Source organism: Pongo abelii, chromosome 1 (genome assembly GCF_028885655.2).
Source record: "Pongo abelii isolate AG06213 chromosome 1, NHGRI_mPonAbe1-v2.0_pri, whole genome shotgun sequence".
In the NCBI taxonomy this organism is placed as follows: domain Eukaryota; kingdom Metazoa; phylum Chordata; class Mammalia; order Primates; family Hominidae; genus Pongo; species Pongo abelii.
The window spans coordinates 5,589,807-5,609,950 of NC_071985.2; the positions used below are offsets into that span (position 1 = coordinate 5,589,807).

Below are 20,144 nucleotides of genomic sequence, written 5' to 3' on the forward strand. Positions count from 1 at the left end.
GAACACTTTCATTTCTTCATTTTTTTTTCTTAAAGATCCATGTTTTCTTCTGAGTAATTCCCATTCAGTCTAAATTTTTTTTTTTTTTTTTTTTTTTGTTACCATTTTTTTGTAGTGCAGCTGGCAAAAAATTTGTTTTCTTTTATGGGATGATGTCTTTATTTTGCCTTCATTCTTAAAGGATATTTTTACTGAATATAAAAATTGTGGGTTGATAGTTTAGTGAGTACATATTTAAATATTTCTTCCTTGCAAGTTATGTGGTATATATCACTGGCTGTTTTCAAGATATTTTTGTTTGTGTGATGGCTTTGTAATATGTCAGCTGACTAGACTGAGCCACATTTCCCAGGATTCCTTTTGCTATTTAAGATTCTCATGGGAGATTTGGAGGATAGATGTGACGGAACAGCCATTTTGTAGCTCATTCATGTTGTCTGCTAGACCATCTTATTGGTACGTGGCAGTGGTCAGGCCTGCATCAGCTCCACCTCCTCCTGCATCCTGTTAGCCTTTGAGCCTACCTCTGGGCTGGAGTGTGTGTTTAGCTCCATGATGAAGGTCCCAGCTTTTGCAGGATATCCACACCGGCAAGGTCAGGCAGTACGAATTAACACGGGTTTCAGTCTGTCCTCCTGGGCTCCAGCTTGTGCTTCTAGATTCCATTTCATCTTTCCTCTCCTGGCTTGGCTTGCATCTTCCCTTCTCAACTTACTGTCCTATGGACGTCAAGCCCCAGCAGTGAACTTGGAGACAACAGCCTTACAGAGACAACATAACTAGCTCCCACAATCAGGTAAATTCAATTACCTGTAATCTCTTTACACACACACAGAGTAGTTCTGCTTCTCTCGTGGAACCGTGACAGACTCTGGTTTTAAGCCTTTTGACTATAATGTGTTTAGGTGAGGTTTTCTATTTATTCTGCTTAGAGTTGCCTGAGCTTTTTGAATCTCTTGCATATCCTTCTTTAACTTTGGAAAACTTTTAGCCATTATTTCTTGAAATATATTTTCTGTCTTATTATCTATCTCTCCTCCTCCTCCTCCCCCTCCCCCCTCCCCTCCCCTTCCCCCCGTCCCCCTCCCCTCCCCTCCCCCTCCTCCTCCTCCTCCCACTCCCCCTCCCCTCCCCCTCCCCCCTCCCCCTCCCCCTCCCCCTCCCCCTCCTCCTCCTCCTCCCCCTCCCCCTCCTCCTCCTCCTCCCCCTCCCCCTCCCCTCCCCTTCCCCCCTCCCCCTCCCCTCCCCCTCCCCCTCCCCCTCCCCCTCCCCTCTCCTTCCCCCTCCCCCTCCCCCTCCCCCTCCCCCCTCCTCCTCCCCCTCCCCCTCCTCCTCCCCCTCCCCCTCCTCCCCCTCCCCCTCCTCCCCCCTCCCCCTCCTCCCCCTCCCCCTCCTCCCCCTCCCCCTCCTCCCCCTCCTCCTCCTCCCCTCCTCCTCCTCCCCTCCTCCTCCCCTCCTCCTCCCCCTCCTCCTCCCCTCCCCCTCCCTTCTCCTCCCCCTCCCCCTCCCCTTCTCCTCCCCCTCCCCCTCCTCCCCCTCCCCGTCTTCCTCCCCTCCTCCTCCTCCCCGTCTTCCTCCCCTCCTCCTCCTCCCCCTCCTCCTCCCCTCCCCCTCCCCTTCTCCTCCCCCTCCCTGTCTTCCCCCTCCCCCCTCCTCCTCCCTCTCCCCCCTCCTCCTCCCTCTCCCCCCTCCTCCTCCCTCTCCCCGTCCTCCCCCTCCCCCCTCCATCCTCCCCCCCTCCATCCTCCCGCCCTCTCCGTCCTCCCCCTCCCTCTCTCCATCCTCCCCTCCTCTCCTCCTCTCCTCCTCCTCTTCTCCTCCTTCTCTTCTCCTCTTCTCCTCTTCTCCTTCTCCCCCTCTTCTCCTCTTCTCCTTCTCCCCTCCCCTCCCCTCCCCTCTTCCCTCTCCCTCCCTGCCTCTCTCTCTCTCTCTCTCTTTCTCTTTTTCTTTCTTTCTTCTTACTTTTGGAAGTTGTCCAACAGGTATGAAGTTCTGCTTGTTTTTTCACATTGTTTTCCTGTGCTATTCAAATTGGATAATAATCTCTGCTGGTATATCAAGTTTACTGACTCTTATATAATCTCCAATGTGCTCTAAGCCCATAGGGAGAATTTCTTATTTCAGATATTTTATTTTTTTTTTATTTTAGGTTTTTCCATTTGGTCCTTTTCCTAATAGTTTCTGTGTCTCTGCTGAGATTTTCAACCTTTTTACTCATGAACATATTTTACTTTACGTCATTGAAGATAATTATAAAGTTGCTTTAAAATCTTTGTCTACTAATTTCAACATGAGATCATCAGAGCATCAGTTTCCTTTGATGTCTTTTTCTAGTATATGGGTTCTGTTTCCTTTGTTTTTTTAATGCTGAGTCATTTGGGAATGTATCCTGGGCATTGTGACTGGTACGTTGTGCCTCTGAATTCGGTTAGGTTGCAGCAGAGAGTACTGAATTTTGTATTTTCTTAGGCCAGTTATCATGGATGAACTCAAACTGCAAACGCTTTCTTTTTTCCAGTGGGTTAAGACTTCAGGTTGGTTTATTTAGACTTCACTAGGGGGCTTGGAGCCTTCCCTGTGCATGTGTGGTTCAAGAGTCAGAGATCTGGGCAGACTTTATACTGAGATTTTAGGGCTTCTTCTCTTTGGCTGCCTCTTTTCTGGAATTTCACCTCCTTCACTTTAAAGCTGCTGTACTTGTTCAAGCTCTGTCCTCTGATTGTTCATGGCAGTAGAACTGTGGGTGTCTAATTTAAGATTTTTACCCTAAATGGCATAAGCTGGGGCCCACCTTCAGGCAAAAAGCCATAAAAATGAGAAATTCATTTGGTGCCATTCCTTATTCCTAGTGCCCACCTCCTCTTCAGTACCTGCCTGTTTTCAGTTGCTTCCCAGAACCTTTCATGTTTTTTTCCTGAGGTTACAGTTATATGGAGGAGGGTTAATCCAATCGGAGCTGCTTGACCATGATTGGAAGTGAAACGGAGTATTTGTTCTTAATTCTGCATTACTGCATGCCAGATGCACACCTTTTCTTCATGTGGCACAGCAGTGTTTTGTATTCATGCAAAGAAGTATCTCACAGATTCACGTTTGTGCAACCTTCTAAAGAGCTTGTGTGAGAGAGCTTATTTAAACCGTGTGAATTACCAGTGAATGTTATGGTTAGTTCAGTGCAGCCAAAACATAATTCATGGCTGTTCCCCTTCTCTTTTGTCCCAGTTCTCAGTAACAAATTCAGACCTCTTTTTAGAGAACGTGTAATTTCATTACCTTTTGACAGTGCCTTTTAGACTTCACTAGGGAGCTTGGAGGCTGCCCTGTGCATGCATGGTTCAGCAGTCAGCAGAGGCTGATGCCTGGTGAGTAGGCACCAGTGGCCGAAACACCAAAGAACCTTCTGTGAATATTTTCTTGTGTTTACTCACCAAATATTTAGTGCTTATCTATAAGTCATGCACAACATAACGTGCTTCAGTCAACACACCGCATATACCACAGTGGTTCTATAAGATTATAATAGCGTATTTTTACTGTACTTTTTCTACATTTAGATACACAAATACTTAACCATTGTGTTGCAGTTGCCTACCGTATTCAGCACTGTAATATGTACAGGGCTGTAGCCTGGGGGCAGTAGGCCATCCCATATGGCCTAGGTGTGTTGTAGGTTATACCATCTAGGCTTGTATATAAGTACTCTCTATGATGTTTGACAATGACACAATCACCTAACATGCATTTCTTAGAAGAGACCCCTGTCATTAAGTGACACATGACTGTAGTTTGTGGTAAGTATTGTGCCAACAGCTAGCCTTGCAAAGATAGCTAAGATAAAGTCCCTGTCTTCAAATGGTTGCTTACAGTTTAGTGGAAGAGACAGATAAATAAGCAGGTGATTTACATTTTCATGTGATGTGGGTTGTGTTTCAGAGGTGGTAGAAGTATTTCAGAGGTTGCCTGACCCAGATTTTAAGAGTAAAGGACCTGTTATAGAAGCTGCAGTTAGGATTGGATTAAAATTAATTGGGTGGTGGTTGATATTGTGATGCTTTAGGATGACTTTAGTATGAATATTTAGGGGCTCAGTGTTTTCATCTTAAAATGAGGGGATTGGACTAGATCTATAAGATTATTTTCAATGTGAATATTTTGTCAGTTTAAAGACACATTGAAGAGATGCTCAAAAAACATACTTCTTTTTTCTTTTTAGGGAATAGAGTATTTCAGATCATTTAAAGTCCTATTTGAGAGTTTACCAGGCTAACAGGAAGTACTCCTTGTGATTTCTTTGCCTGTTCTTGTTCTGATGTTTAGCTGCCCGGTACACACCTGCAAGGGGAGCCTTGGATATCCAACTGGTTTCTGAAAGCGGGGTGTGTGTGTGTGTGTGTGTGTGTGTGTGTGGATATCCAGCTGGTTTCTGAAAGCGGGGTTGTGTGTGTGTGTGTGTGTGTGTGTGTAAAACCTCATCTGCTCCCCTTGCTATTCTTTTACCCCTTTTTGGAGCCAGAGCTTCAAAACATAGCTTGCATCTTCTGTGTCCTTCATAAAATTCCAGTTGTTTTCCTGCATTCAGTTAATTAGTACAGCACCTGGGCATAGTAGCTCCGGATAAATACAGGTTCTTTTCCCCAATAGCTTCCTTGCCGAACATAGAAATTGCTGCCTGCCCCTGTGCCTCAAATTGAACTTCTACCTCTTCCTCCTCAGCTTTTAAAACCCCTATCTTTCCTTCTCACCACAAGTTCATCCCCCAACCCAAATCTTCCCTATCACTGGGTCTCTCCAGCATTCATCTGGTGAGGTATTAAGAGAGTGGCTGTGGCTGTCAGTGCTAGAACCTGGACAGAGAGAGAGAGAGGGTCTTGGTCACGTCATCTTTACAGAAATATAATATGAATTTCTCTATAAAAATAATAGATACTTGTTAGAAGCTTTAATGTTATATTTTTTATATATTTCTGGTTTAATAGACCTTAATGTTACTGCCTAGTAACCTACCTACATTATATAGCCTTTCTGTGTATGTGTGTGTATCTATTGAAACAGGTCCCAAGTTTTTTCCAGTTTATATGTAGGCTGCATTTTTCTTTCTTTTCTTTTCTTTTTTAAATTTTTGAGCCAGGGTCTCTCTCTGTCACCCAGGGGAGTGCAGTAGCGCAATCACAGCTCACTTCACCCTCAGCCTTCCACCTCAGCCTCCCAAGTAGCTGGGATCACAGGCATGTGCTACCATACCTGGGTAATTTTTAAATTTTTTTGTAGAGGTGGAGTCTCTCTATGTTACTCAGGCTAGTCTTGAACTCCTGGCCTCAAGTGATCTGCCCACCTTGGCCTCCCACATTGTTGGAATTATAGGCATGAGCCACTGTGCCCAGCCTTACATATATAGGCTTTTATAACAAAATTAGCTTGTAAGTTGGAAATTGCCTTTATGTCATTTCTCCCCAGTCTGCATACTTATTCAACTTTTGCTCATGTTCTTGAATATTTCTAAGAGAAATAGTGATTAATGGCTGCCACACTGCTGATGTTGGACAGAGCCTATAAAATCAGCTGAAGAAGGGAGAAAGTAGATTGTTTCACTAGGCTCTTAGTGAAGTTCCGACAGTTATAATAAATGCAACTTGTCCATTAACACTACTAGATGCAAAGTCTTTTTGTTACCCTCTCATGCCTTTTAAAAAGGCTCCCAGTGTTTTACTAATGAGATCCCTTTTGTTGTAATTTATAGGTGAATCCTTTCCAGGTATAACTGAGATCTTCAAATAATGTATCGTATCTATGGATGTTTGTGAATAACATCACCTGGACATAGACCTACAGTCAATAAAATGAGTGCTTATGAAGTTATTTTTGAATGAGAAAATTTATCACAGAAAAGAAAATACAAGTTCCAATTTCTGGGGATTACTTTTTAAAGTAATGCAGCTCATCCATATCATATGTTAACAAACCCCTCAGAATTCCAGCAAGGAAAGCAGATGTATTAATTAAACATTTAATGTCTTTTATAGTTAAAGTACTCATTTTGGCAGGTCTAATATTATAATACAATAGTGGTATATTAATTTGTTATATACCTTGGGCCCCTTGGTACATTTTATGTAGGCACAAGATTAACAGCATGAACTTCAATTATTACTGTGTAGTTTTGTAAAAATGAAATATAATTATTTTAGTTTCTAGTGTTATGTCAAGAAGAATTATTTGGTATGGCACAGCTTAGCATACAAAGTAACTAAATAATGTATGCCATATATCCATTAGTTTTGTTAGACATAAATCCTCTTTTATACTCCTGCTTTTCCAGTACATGCACACCTACATATACACAAAGTGTAAAGCCAGTATTTAATAGAGATTAAATAAACCAGAATCTCCACCTATGATTGACTACTTTCTCATGTTGTTTCAGAGAAGTGAAAATTACAGCACCAGATTACTGTCTCTGGGAAATCTAAACATGCAATAGTGTTGGCAATTCTTTACTGCAAACATCTATGTTCACTGGATTTTGGACCCTATATGCCAACACAAAGTGGTGGAAATAACCACAGTTGTTAAGGCAATTAAGAACCATAATCATGGTCTACATCAGCTGTCCCAGAAAGTTCCAAGTTCTCCAGTCTATTTCTTAAGCCCCTGGAAGGAACAATAGAAGAAAGAATATAGATATCTGATAGTAGCACGTGACCTGTTACCAAGAAAGGTCTGTGGAGTCTCTTACCTTCAGAGACCTTGGTGTTCATGCATACACTCATGTGATCATTCCAGCCATACCAGAAATACCAAATGTGACTTACTCGAACAACCTTCAGAAAATTATCTCTTTGTTCTTTCATTGACACTTTTAGGAAGATAGTAAATGGTAGAGTGATTTCATAACATTTAAAATTTGATAAAAGATCAGTGTGGAAAGGATTTAGGGAGCTTCAACGTTGCTGTCACCATATAGACTTGAAGTTGCATATTTTCAGTGAGATGAAATTGATGTCTTGAACCCAGAAACTTTATCCTCTTGTTTAAGATCACTGGATACTACATTTTCTGAAAGCAAATTGGTTTTCAAATAAAGATTTGTTTCAAGCTTAGTGCATTTGTCAGAAAAATACATTGTTTGCAGTTAATGACACTATAGCTGTTCATTGAGTTGATCCATAAAAGTAGCTGAGATTCACAGAAATATGACTATCTTTTCTAAATGGGAATTTACATTCAGTCACTTGATACAGAAATGTTTTGAGAGATGTGGTTAGAGAAAAAGAAGAGATGAAGATACTTGTTTAAAGCTGAAATAGGAAATTAATGTATTTATGTGCTAGGGCTGCTGTAACAAAATACCACAGACTGGGTGGTTTAAACAACAGAAATTCATTTTCTCATATTTCTGGAGAAGGTCCAAGATCAAGGTGCAGGCAGGGTTAGTTTTTTCTGAGGTGTCTATCCGTGGCTTGCGGATGGCCGTCTTTTCCCTGTGTCTTCATGTGGTTTTTCCTTAGTGTGTCTACTTGGGTGTCCAAATTTCCTCTTCTTATAAAGATACCAGATTGAGTTAAGACATATCCTGATATCTCGTTTTAATGCAGTTACTTTTTTAAAGACTTATCTCCAAATAGAGTCACATTCTGAGGTACTTGGGGTTAGGGCTTAAACATACTAACTTTGGAGGGACACATTTCAACCTATAATAATATAATATTTGAAATTTGTTCAGCTGTTGTTTAAAGTAAATATGAGGGAACTTCAAAATTTCATGGAAAATGGTATTAAAAGATAAAAACAGAAAATATAAACTTTATTTCTCAACATAAGCTCCATCAAGTTCAAGACACTTGTAAGCCATGATACCAGCTAGTTAGTTCATCCCTAAAGAGCTGAACGTCCTGGTAATTTACCTATGTCAGTGCAGTCTTTTTTTACATTATTAAGTGAAGAAAAGCTAATGCTCTTTAAAAGCTTTTTTAAGTTTAGGGGAAAAATAAGTCAGAAGGAGCCAAATCAGGACTGTAAGGTGGATGCCTAATGATTTCCCATGAAAGCTCTCACGAAATACCCCTGTTTAATGAGAGGGATTTAGCAGGAGCATTATCTTGGTGGTGGAGGACTCTCTGGTGAAGCTTTCCCGCTACCCAACAACATAAGAACACTTATTTTTCTCAAGGTCACAGATCATTTACCACAGTATACCATATGTTGAGCAAAACAACTCCATGAATTTTAAAGGATTCAAGTACTGTAAAACATTTTCTCTTTGAAGGAAATGAAATTAAAAAAACACAGATCTATGGAAAATCCCCAAATTCTTGGAAACTAAATATTAATCCATGGATCAAAGAAGAAATCAAAGGGAAATGAGAAAGTATTTTGAATGGACTGAAAACAAAAACACAATGTGTTTAGCTGTGATATACAGCTAAAGCAATACTTAAATTTATAGTACTAAATACAATTTATAGTACTAAAAGATATGTTTAAACATTAGAAAAGAAGAAAAGTGTAAAATTAATGACCTTAGCTTCTATCTTAAGAAACTAGGACTGGGCGCAGTAGCTTACAACTATAATCTCAGTACTTTTGAAGGCCAAGGTAGAGGAGTTCGAGACTAGTCTGGACAACATAGTGAGATCCCATCTCTAAATAACAAAATATTAGCTGGGCATACTGCTGTGCACCTGTGGTCATAGCTACTCAGGAGGCTGAGGCAGGAGCATTGCTTGGGGCCAGGAGTTTTGAGGCTTCAGTGAACTATGATCACATCACTGCACTCCAACCTGGGTGACAGAGCCAGATTTTGTCTCTAAAAAACAAGAAAAAGAAAAAGGAATTAGAAAAATAAGAACAAATTAAACACAGTGTAAGCAGAACAAAGGAAATAAAGATTGGGATAGCAATCAATGAAATAGAAAACAAAAAATCACAGAGAAAATTGATGAAAGGAAAACTGGGCTTTTGAGAAGATCATTAAAATTGATGTATTTCTCACCTGACTGAAAAGAAAAGTGAGAAGACAAATAATAAATGTTGACACTGCTACAGATTCTATTGGTATTAAGTGGATAATATGGAAACATTATGTATAACTTTATGCCAATAAATTCAACTATTTAGCTGAAATGGACACATATCTTGAAAGATACAAATTACCAAGAAGAAATAGATGTCATGAATAGCCTTGTACCTGCTAAAGAAATTATAGTTGTAGTTAAGATCCTTCTGACAAAGACACCAGACCCACATATTTTCACCAATGAAGTCTACCAAACATTTAAGGAATATTATCAGTTATATACAAATTATTCCAGAAAATTGAAGATGAGAGAATATTTCTCAATTCATTCTGTGAGGCAGGTATTAACTTGATATCAATATGCAAGAGATTTTTTTTTTTTTTTTTTTTTGAGATGGAGTCTCACTCTGTCGCCCAGGCTGGAGTGCAGTGACACAATCTCAGCTCATGGCAAGCTCTGCCTCCCGGGGTTTATGCCATTCTCCCGAGTAGCTGGGGCTACAGGCGTCCGCCACCACAACCGGCTAATTTTTTGTATTTTTAGTAGAGACAGGGGTTTTACCATGTTAGCCAGGATGGTCTTGATCTCCTGGTGATCTGCCTGCCTCGGCCTCCCAAAGCGCTGGGATTACAGGCGTGAGCCACCACACCTGGCCCGCAAATAGATTTTTAAAAGAATGCTATAGACGAATATTCTTAATGAACATATGTGCTAAAATGTTTAATTTAATTTTAGCAAATCAAACCTAACAATAGATACAAAGAATCACTACCAGTGTGGTCTATACTAGGAATAGAAGATTGATTTAACATTCAAAACCAATCACTATAGTTCACCTATTAACAGAGTAAGAAGGAAATGATTATATCAAATGATGCAAAGAAAAAACTAAGAAAAATCCATCCTTTTAAAAATTTATTTAAACAAAAAATGAAACGCTCTGAGTGAATTAGGAATTGGGATTTTTTTTTTTTTAACATGGTAAAGGAAAACAATTTGACAGTTTCTGGAAAAGTCAAATGTATACCTACCATATGGCCCGGCCATTCCACTCCTTAGTATTTGTCCTAAATAAATTAAATCATATGTCTGCACAAAGATGTGGACATAAAAGTTAATAGCAATTTTGTTTGTAATTGCCCCAAACTGGAAGCAGGCCCTATGTTCATTGACAGATGAGTGGGTCAATTGTGATACATCTGTGTACTGAAATATTACCCAGCAAAGTGGGTAAACTATTATAGATACATGTGGTGACATGGATGAATATCAAAGTAATCATGCTAAATGAACAAGACAGACAAAGAGTACATACTATATGATCCATTTGCATAAAATTCTTTAAAATACAAGCAAATCAGTCATGGCAGAAAGTATGTCAGTCATGGCAGAAAGTATGTCGGTCATGGCAGAAAGTATGTCGGTCGTGGCAGAAAGTATGTCGGTCGTGGCAGGAAGTATGTCGGTCGTGGCAGGAAGTATGTCGGTCGTGGCAGGAAGTATGTCGGTCGTGGCAGAAAGTATGTCGGTCGTGGCCTGCAGGGGTAGGAGGATGGAAGTACACATGGGTACAGGAAGACATTTGAAGTGGTAGATGTTTTCATCATCTTGATTTTGGTGACAGTTTCATGGGTATATACATATGTCAAAACGTATCAGTTGCATGTTTTTTGTTTGTTTGTTTGTTTTTTTGAGAGGGTTTTACTCTTTCGCCCAGGCTGGGTTAGAGTGCAATAGCATAATCTTGGCTCACTGCAACCTCTGCCTTCTGGGCTGAAGTGATCCTTCGACCTCAGCACCCAGCCCAAGTTGTATATTCTTAATGTGTGCTGTTTAGTGTATGTTAATTACGCATCAATAAACTTTTTTTTAAAGTCCTTGCCCTCGTGGAACTTATATTTTATTGGTGATGACACTGATAGTAACAAATACACGTATATCATATGTGTGTATGTATACGTGCCTGTGTATCAGATGTCGCAAAGTCTTGAAGAAAAAGCAATGTGAAGATAGGAAGTGAGGGGGAGGATAGCTGTTTAATGTAAGAAGGCGGTCAGGAAAGTCCTCAGTACACGTGGCATTTGAAACAGAGACTATTTTAAGCTCCCCTGTAATCTTTTGAAAACTGTGTTAAGATAGGTTTCAGTTTGTTAAAGTTACAGGTGATCATTCTCTCATCTAAAAGGACAAGTTTCCCCTAACTTGAAGGCAGATTTAAATTTTTGACATCACAAAGAACCAGATGAAAAGGATGGGGCAGAGGTGAGCAAACCTACTCCTAGTGCCCAAGAGAAGCCGATTCCAGCCACAGGAATTTCTTGTGGTTAACTTTTGATTGGAAGGATAAAGACCTATTTTGTGAACATCTGTAGAATAGTAAATCAGAAAAACCCAACCAGAATTCCAGTCTTCCCGTTTCCTGCCAGATAGGGGCAATTACCCCTTTGGTTTTCTAAAAAAAATAAAAAAAACAAAATTGTTCCAGCCTCTGTCACCTCTGGGGTTCCCTGTGCGTGTGCATGTGATATGTGAGGCTGGTGAAGAGAATGCGTTTAGCCTGAGAGTCACAGGGAGGGTTTCTAGCAGTGGAGTGACCGGCTTGCTCATGTCCAGGGTATCCAGCAGGGCAGCTAGAAAGAAATATGGTCTGGCACAATGGCAGGCTTCTCCTTGCCACTGGCGGAGGAGTTTGTTTCAGTTCAGGGATTAGTCGCCATCACCAGCTGATCAGTGGAACGTAGAGTTGGCTCATCCCAAAAGGAGTGCTTGCTAATCGTGAAGACAGAATAGCTGTGTGCTGGGGGTAAACAGGAAGAATTATAAAAAGAAGAGATTAAGAATGCTTTGTAGCATGTACCATAAACTGAAATGTCCTTTATTTTGAAAACCTGCTTTTAATTCTGCTCATCCCACGATTCTTAAAAATATAATTCTGTCTAGAGAATAATTTAAAGATTTTGCCTTATTATTTAACATAAATTTGGTGACAGAAAGAGTGGGAAAATGCACTGATCTCAAGCCAATTGTGTATTTGTTTCTGTAAAATTTTTATAAAACATGCTGATTTCTGTCATTCTGTTTGCCATGTTCCTATCCCCGTGAGAACTGTATACTAAAGCAGCATCCCCTGTTCTGAATGATACTCTGCAGAGCATGCACTCTGACCCTAATGCTCTGGGACTGGGCATCCTGTGCTAGAAGGAACCTGTGGGTTCCACCTATCCCTCAAGGCTAGAGCCCTGAGAAGCAGGAGCCTCGTGTTAGCTCCTCCCTCCCAACCAGTGGAGGTTCACAGGGCTCCAGCTCCTGAAACCTCCAGTAGCCCGAGACTTTCCTTCCACCCCTGCCTCCCCTAACCCCATGCCCGCCGCAGGTGCAGCGCGAATGAGATGATTCCTGCCCTGTCAATCCCAGGGGAGCTACTCGTAATCTCTTCTGGGTTGTGGTCCCCTTTGAGGATCTGATGAAAGCTCTGGGCAAGATTTTGCATGTAACGTCAGGGGCTGCCAAGAAACCCTTTTCCAGAGCAGGGCAGGCATCGATGCCCATCTCTTATCAGCAAATTCTTAGCAAAGTACAAAGTTGTAGTTCTTTACGAAGGGCAGAAGCAGCACTCTCATCTGTAACCTGGTGATAGCTGTATTATGAAGTTGTATTTTTATTAACTACCCTGTTCAGCTAGCACTAGAAAGAGGTTTCCCGAGGAAGAGCCCACATCCTGGCACACTGCTCCCCATCAATATGGTTTTGCATGTATGTTTGTTATTGGGGGAAAAAACCAGGACAGATTTTTCAATATCCCTCTCCCATCCTATTCTATGGTTTTCCTTTGTTGTTTTTCGTGATCCATTAGGTTTTATACAGAACCACCAATTACCCACCGGTTTGTTTAGACTGTTGACTGGGAAGCCAAATATCATGTCCCCCTTACACAGCGACTCAGCATTGTAGACTTTTGTTCTGTTCATTTAACTACGTGCTCTCTGCTTTTTTCCTAGAAAGGAATTTTCCTGAATTGAAATCAGTTAATAAAACTCTTTTTCTTTCTTTTTACAGCTTGTACCTCCTTTTAAACCTCAAGTAACATCTGAGACAGATACTAGATATTTTGATGAAGAATTTACAGCTCAGACTATTACAATAACACCACCTGAAAAATGTAAGTAAATTTAGAAGGCAATTGATAAATTTCTAATATAATTTCTCCTAATGTAATTGAAGAAAAGTCTTTTAAAAACTCATCTGATATTTTCAAGATCAAATTCCACAGTGACTTACTCCATTCTATTTAAGAATATTGAATATTGAATTGAATTTAAGAATATTGAGTTCCCAGTGGTAATATCAAAAGACTGCAAGAAATGCTTTTCTGGGTAGGACAAATTATATAGAGAGAAATTGTAGATGAAATTACAGACTAGCCCTTCCTTGCTGTTCTCCAATAGACTGTTTTGACACCAACTGAAAGGATTGTGAAATAGAGACTCCCCTCTTTCCTAGACTTCATTCATTCCCACATCACCTTCAGAATTTTGCCAATTCTGGCCTCTTACTTACTTAATAGTTTTAAAATTCATGTAGAGTCACTCCTTTTTACTTAGCCCTGTCTTAAATAGTATTATCTGTGAAGACATAATTTAGTTTGCTAGTACTTTTGGATACATATAAATTACATATTTATGAAAACTGTGTGTTCATGTACCACTTCAAGTCAATTCATATCCATTAGTATGTCTCACACTTAGAGAAATACCATAAATAAGTGGAGCTGTAATGAGGGAAAAGGTGATCAGACATAATTGATAAACGTTTTCATGCTGACAGAGGTCTGTGTGTATCATCATTAACTTAAGAATGTGGATAAGATTGCGTTTCAGGGCAATATTTGGATGGCTGCAAGAATGCTTCAAGTCCCACATCTTTGGGTTCACATCATAGTTTTTCTTTCCTTTTCTTTCTGATTCATTTCCTATATGTCTTCTCCTCTCATTCCTTTTTCGGAGGCGGATTCATCCATAGTGCTGATGTGGACTCAGTGTCCAGGAGAGGGGAGACTGGAGGCCAATGCTGTGCCAGACATAGTCACAGGCAACAGATTCTACTGTCACGAGGCAGATAAGGGGTCATGTGGGCCAAGAGGTCTTAATCTTGGGGCCATGGTCTGGCAACAGGGGACTGTGAACACCCTGAAAGTGAAGATATAATGACATGTGTGTGCTTTTCTTTCTTTAGATTCACATAAAGGTAAGGTGCTCCAGGTCCTGAAGTTGGGTCAGCCATAGCCAGAAGCAGGGCTTACCAACTTGACCGATGTCCAGGCTAAGTTGTGAAATACCAATACATTGAAGTGAGCTACTCATGGTCTATCCTGTGGTGAGGCAGAGTTTCCCTCAGTCTTGTGCCATTGCTAGAATTTTAGAATCACTAAGAGTCACAGACAATGTTGGAAAGCCTGTGGAGTCATGGGCAAGTAGCTCAGGGCTGAGTAGAAATAATGGGCATAGGCCTTGGCCTCTGTCCCCAGCATAGACTGTGGCATTAGAATTGTCCAAAATGCTGGGTAACACCAGTGAGTTTTTGGATCGGCCCAGGGGCAGTTCCTGCCATACAGCCTTTGCTAGGCCCCTTCATTTGGGTATAATCCTAACTGTAATCAGACCACATCATTCCTCTGCTTAAAACCTTCCGGTGCCATCCCATTGCACTCTAAATCCAAACTTGCTCACACTGGTTTGCACAGCACTGACTGATCTGGGCCCTGTCCACCTCTCTGACCTCTTCCTGTTCCATCTTCCCCCACTGTCCCTGGGTTCCAGCCACACCTTGAACATGCCACACGTCACCATGCCTTGGGCTCTGGGGACAGTATTTATGGTGTCCATTCCTGGAATGCTCTTCTTCCCTGATCTTACTTGGATGGCTCCTTCTTGTCCTTCAGCTCTAAGCTTACATGTCATTCCATCAGAGAACCTTCTTTGACCTCCAAGTCTGAAGAGCATCAGTCTGACAACACTCCCTCTCTCTCTTCATTCTCGACATTGGCACCTTTACTTGCTGGTATTTTTGTTTGTTTGGTTAGTGTCTATTTCCGCCACTAACATGCAGTGGGTTGGAGAGGAAGGATCTAGTTTGTCTCATTCGTTGTTAGCCCAAGCTCCTAGTTAGATGCCTGGCACAGTGTGCGCATTCAATAATACTTGTTAGGTGCATGAACACACACAATATGGTGAGGGCCTAGGAACTTCAGAGCCGGGAGGACAACCAGGCTTGCCTCCCCTCTGAATATCCAAAGCAGATATTGGGATAGGAAGGTCTTGATAGGAAGGTCTCTTTCCCCAGTCTCAGCCTCTTTGAGAAAGTTTCCATTCTTAAATAGAGCATTTGGCATTTGCATACCTTTAGAGCAAGTAAATATGTTATTTTGGAAGTCATAGAAATAAGAAGGCTCTAAAATGTCAAGCCAGGAGTAGATATTTTACTTCAGAAAGCTAAAAGTGAAATCCCAATTTGGGACATGGAGTGAGGTTGAAAAAGCCCAGGACTCAGACCTGGGGAACCTGCCTTGTGTCCTGCCTGTGCCCCTTACAGCTCTGGGCGATGGCCAGTCACTTTGTCCTCTGGAAAAGCAGGGAGCAGGGCTGATAGTCTCTCGGTGGCATTTTTGTCCTCCCGTGTGCCTGAGAAGCCGTCTCTTTAGGAGAGGCACTGAGAGTTCTGCCAATTTGAATCACCCTATTTTCAATTCTGCTCAAGCACCAGATTGGCTAGTCCATAGTGTTATTGTATGCTGTGGGCCAGTCCATTTAGGGGGATGATAGGCCCAATGCAGCAAGCACCTGGCTGCAGGAGTGGTGTAGTGGAGGGCCGGCGGACAGGGCTGACTAATGCGGTGCTCAGAAATGTGAGACTAGAAAGACCAGAGCAAATCAAAATGGATTTGGTTACAAATAAGGTCAATTAGAAACTGTTGTATATGCCTCTTAGCTAGTCAGTCATTTTTTCATGATTGACTTGAATTTCAAAGCCCTAGCTTTCAAGGACCAGAATCTCTTCAAAATTCATCAAAATGGATTTGGTTACAAATAAGGTCAATTAGAAACTGTTGTATATGCCTCTTAGCTAGTCAGTCATTTTTTCATGATTGACTTGAATTTCAAAGCCCTAGCTTTCAAGGACCAGAATCTCTTCGAAATTCATCTTACCTGCCTTATTCCTTACTCCACACCCACAGGGCACTTGTCCTGATGAGAATTTGTCATTAGTGTGCATTTTATTGCTCAATTTCTAGGACTTCTAAAATGAGACTGAAATGTTAGAAGGTGTTAGAAGTCCCCCAGCACAGTTTCTAGAACATAATTTGAACCTAGTTCCTTGGCTTCATTAATCAGCAATATAAAAGCCATCAAGAATGTTTTTCCTGGCATGTCATATTTTACCACTGACAGCAACTCTGTTCTTAAATAACATGTGTCATTTCAGACATGGATCCTGCTGTAAAAGCCCTACAACCTTGGTGTCTTTAAATGATAATAGGTTCACTTCTAGATTAAGACAGAGATACCTAGGAAGCCTGTACATTGTAGTAACTTTCAAGATGGTTATCAAAATCCACCTGCAATTGTAGGACCACAAAAGTCTAGCTTTTATCTAGGCGCAGTGGTGCACATCTGTAATCCCAGCACTTTGGGAGGCCAAGGCGGGCGGATCACTTGAGGTCAGGAGGAGTCTGAGACTAGCCTGGCCAACATGGTGAAACCCCCTCGCTACAAAAAAAAAATACAAAAATTAGCCAGACATGGTGGTGCATGCCTGTGATTCCAGCTACTCAGGAGGCTGAGGCAGGAGAATTGCTTGAACCTGGGAGGCGGAAGCTGCAGTGAGCTGAGATCACAACACTGCCCTCCAGTCTGGGTGACAGAGCAAGACTCTGTCTTTAAAAAAAAAAAAAAAGGTCTGGCTTTTGTGGGTGTCAGAAATGGAGTGTGGTCCTGCCCTGCTCCTGGGCCCTGGACAGTACGGAAATGAGAGCCCAGCAGTGTCATCTGTTTCTGACAGGGCACACCACAATTGAGGGGTGGGGAGGGCGCTGTGGACTTGCTGTGTTTTTCCCTATTCAGGACCTGTGTAGCAAGGAAAGTCAGATGAAAGAGCTCAGCAGAGTGTGCCCAGGCAAAGACTAGCATCGACACATCTGCAGGCACCTCTGTTCAGCAGCCTCTCCTGCTGTCTGTGTGGCGCGGCGCTCAGCACTGGGGGCCGTGGGGCCCTGGGCTTCCTGTCTTAGGGGAGCAGCCGTGATGGTGGTTAACGGCAGCTTCTGGGTTCTTCTAGGGCAAAGGGGCAATCTTTTTAGTTTGACTGTTCCTGGATATATCCCAGATTCCCTTAAGGAGCAGATAAAATGAGAATTAGTGAAACCTTGAACGGTGATTACACTGAACATAACCTTTTTCTTGCAGCTTTGAATAGTTTAACTGGTAGGAAACCGTTGCAGCTCCCTAACTGCTAACACACAGAGGTTTTGTTGATAAAAGCCCAGGGTAGTACCATTCGTTAGCAATTGTCTTCCCATTTGCCACCTTGCTTGTATAAAACAGAATACAGTTATTGTTTAGAATAAATCAGCAGTTAGAAAGGCAAAATGTTCCATTTTCTACAAACAGCTGTAGTGACATGCCAGGTTGTCCTCACCGGTGTTAATCATGGGACAGATTTGGGAATGTGTCATCTTCCGTTATCGCCATCGATGGTCCTCCGCCTTCCTCTTACAGAAAAACAGGGTTTCTTTGAGATCTGGTCGCTTTTACTGCCTTATAATGCCATTTGTTAAATGTTCTAAGAAAATCAGGCAACTGATATTCCTTGGATGCAGGGATTCAAGGGATGTAGCATGTAGAGTTGATCATTGTCTTCTTTTTCCAGATAAGTGTTTTTGAAAAACATAGTTCATGTTCATTATCATCACTATTCCCTATGCACAGCCTCTCACAGCAGGAACTAACTTGTGTACATTGACAGGCTCCGACTCAGAGTCAGCTGCCACTTCCTCCAGCTCCCCTCCCACCGCAGCCCCTGCCCAGGCCCTCAGCTCTTTCAGGACCATGAGCAGATGTTCACGCCTCACTGTTACCAAGCCTGACAACAGAAAGGGGCAGGAATGATGGAGGGACATCATTGGCTTTAAAGAATATCAAGGATTGGGGCCTTCAGGGATATCTGTGAAATGTCCTAGATTCAGAATTGTGATGAATGTGTTACTGAAGTGACAGAGTGAAGGCTGTCTCTCAATTCTTAGCTGACACCAGCAAGAGTCCCTCCTCTTCCAAAAAGGTGTCCAGCACCTGCCCCTGTTGAGCATCTGGCTAACCTGGGTGCTGAACCTCGCCGGGCTGGAATGAGTCCTGGCCGTGGCCCCAGGAGCCCAGGCAGCTCCTGCCCTTCCTGGCTGAGCAGGACAAGCACCAAGCTCCCCACTGCTGTCCAGAGCCAGCTGCATGTTTGCTGTGCAGAAACACTGAGCAAAATAAAGCTGTTGATGAGGAAAACTGTTTATTTGAAATGTGATTGGCACATGTCAGAATCTGAACATTAAGGTTTTAGCTGCCTGTATTCTCTAGAGAGTTTTTATACTCTGGGGCTCAACCACGGATACACCATCATTCCCAGCTCCTTCCGTTTTTACTGTAGCTAAAAATACTGCTGAAGGTATTTGATCTAAAAGATGCGTGTGACTTGCTTGGTACAAATATTGGAACCAATAACTTTATAAGGAGGTAGAGATTTCCCCAAATCTCAATACCTTCTAGAAATGCTGACTGCAGTTACAGTGGTCTATTTGCAGAAGGAGAGAGGGCTTCCGAGTTCAGTGTCTTACACAGAGCAGGGAGCCACAAATGCTTCTTGATGGATCAGTTCTCACCTAATACAAGGATATCTTCTGGTACATTAGGGGTCAGAAATTTTGGCTAATGCCAGCTTGATCCCATTTCTTAGAATCTTCTGCATTAAGAGTGGGATACAGAAAAGAAAAACAGTGATACAAGAATGGAAGTGTTTATTCTTCAGACAAAGGCAGAGCCCCCTCCTCTTCGGGGTGACAGAGTCAGAGCCTCAGTGCAGTGGGATCTGGCCTGTATGCTTTCTTTGTTTACACCCATGTCCAGCGGATGCTCCCTGGAGAGGTTAGAATATTTAAAAAAATTAGTAATGTACTTCCTATATGGGTTTGAGGACATTGAATTATTTTGCTTGAAGAGAAAAGGGTTGAGTATTAGAAAGATTCACTGATTTCCATTGCAGGACAGCATATGATTAAACAAGCTTAGAGGCGAGCATGGGGGATTTAAAATGGAGCACCTCCCTCTGGAGACTGTGAGGCCAGGGGGCCCTTGGGACTTTGTTCAGAGTTCTGCGGTCCATGGGCCTGACGGGTGCTCAGCCCAGAGCAGATGCCTGGGAGTGCATGTTGACTGAGTGGCTGACCATGTGGTCACATATCAGGAAGAGCTTCCAACAGCACAGGACTGTCATCACAGGACATTTATGAGAAGAGGGTGCTGATCATCTGTGATCTTTGAAATACAGGAAACCAGGAAAGCTGACAGGAAGGAACACTGTGATTGTAAGCGGCTTGTTTTGATGCTTTTCAAGTCTCTTCCATTGTTTTCTGATGAGCTAGGACTCAGATGTTGACATCCTTCCCTCTTTTTCTTTCACTTAGTCCCTTCATGCTAAAGTTTTATCATAGGGAAATTGGGAAAGGTGAGTTAAGCCAGATGCTAGATGTTGAATGAAATTTCATAAGAAGCTTTATTTTGCAGTTGCACTGAAAGCATCACAAAGAAAAAATATAAGCACTTGAAGACATTCGATGATGAATTCTATACAGACTTTGGATGCTGTGGATTTCACTGACTTGCAATTTTGATATATGTGGTTACATGAAATGAAAGGTTACTGAAGACTGCTCCTTCTTAAAAACTTCTGTTTTCTTCAACACCATTTTTTTTTCACTGTTTCATTAAGTCTTGAAATTTTGATGTCTTAGAGATGGTTCTATAGTATTATTTCTTCATAGACTATGTATTTATGAAAATCAGATGATTTTTGAAGTATAATTACTGTATAGCT

The 20,144-nt window shown here is 41.8% G+C and overlaps 2 protein-coding genes across 11 annotated transcripts in view; one reads left to right on the top strand and one right to left on the bottom strand.

Annotated features, from left to right (window-relative positions):
* AKT3 (AKT serine/threonine kinase 3) overlaps positions 1–20,144 on the top strand; it is a 359,588-nt gene that overhangs the window by 335,559 nt on the left and 3,885 nt on the right. For all 9 annotated transcript variants that reach the window (XM_054550183.2, XM_024234045.3, XM_054550203.2 and 6 more), the window contains one exon: positions 13,071–13,173. In XM_054550183.2, the coding sequence (XP_054406158.1) occupies positions 13,071–13,173 (103 nt within the window). The remainder of the gene's footprint in view (positions 1–13,070; positions 13,174–20,144) is intronic.
* Positions 4,486–20,144, bottom strand: part of SDCCAG8 (SHH signaling and ciliogenesis regulator SDCCAG8) — a 265,497-nt gene continuing 249,838 nt past the window's right edge. Inside the window, exon 18 of one of the 2 annotated variants that reach the window (XM_054550178.2) lies at positions 4,486–8,803. In XM_054550178.2, coding sequence (XP_054406153.1) covers positions 8,744–8,803 — 60 coding nt within the window. In that variant the 3' untranslated portion in view covers positions 4,486–8,743. The remainder of the gene's footprint in view (positions 8,804–20,144) is intronic. The other variant, XM_054550173.2, reaches the window with a different exon arrangement.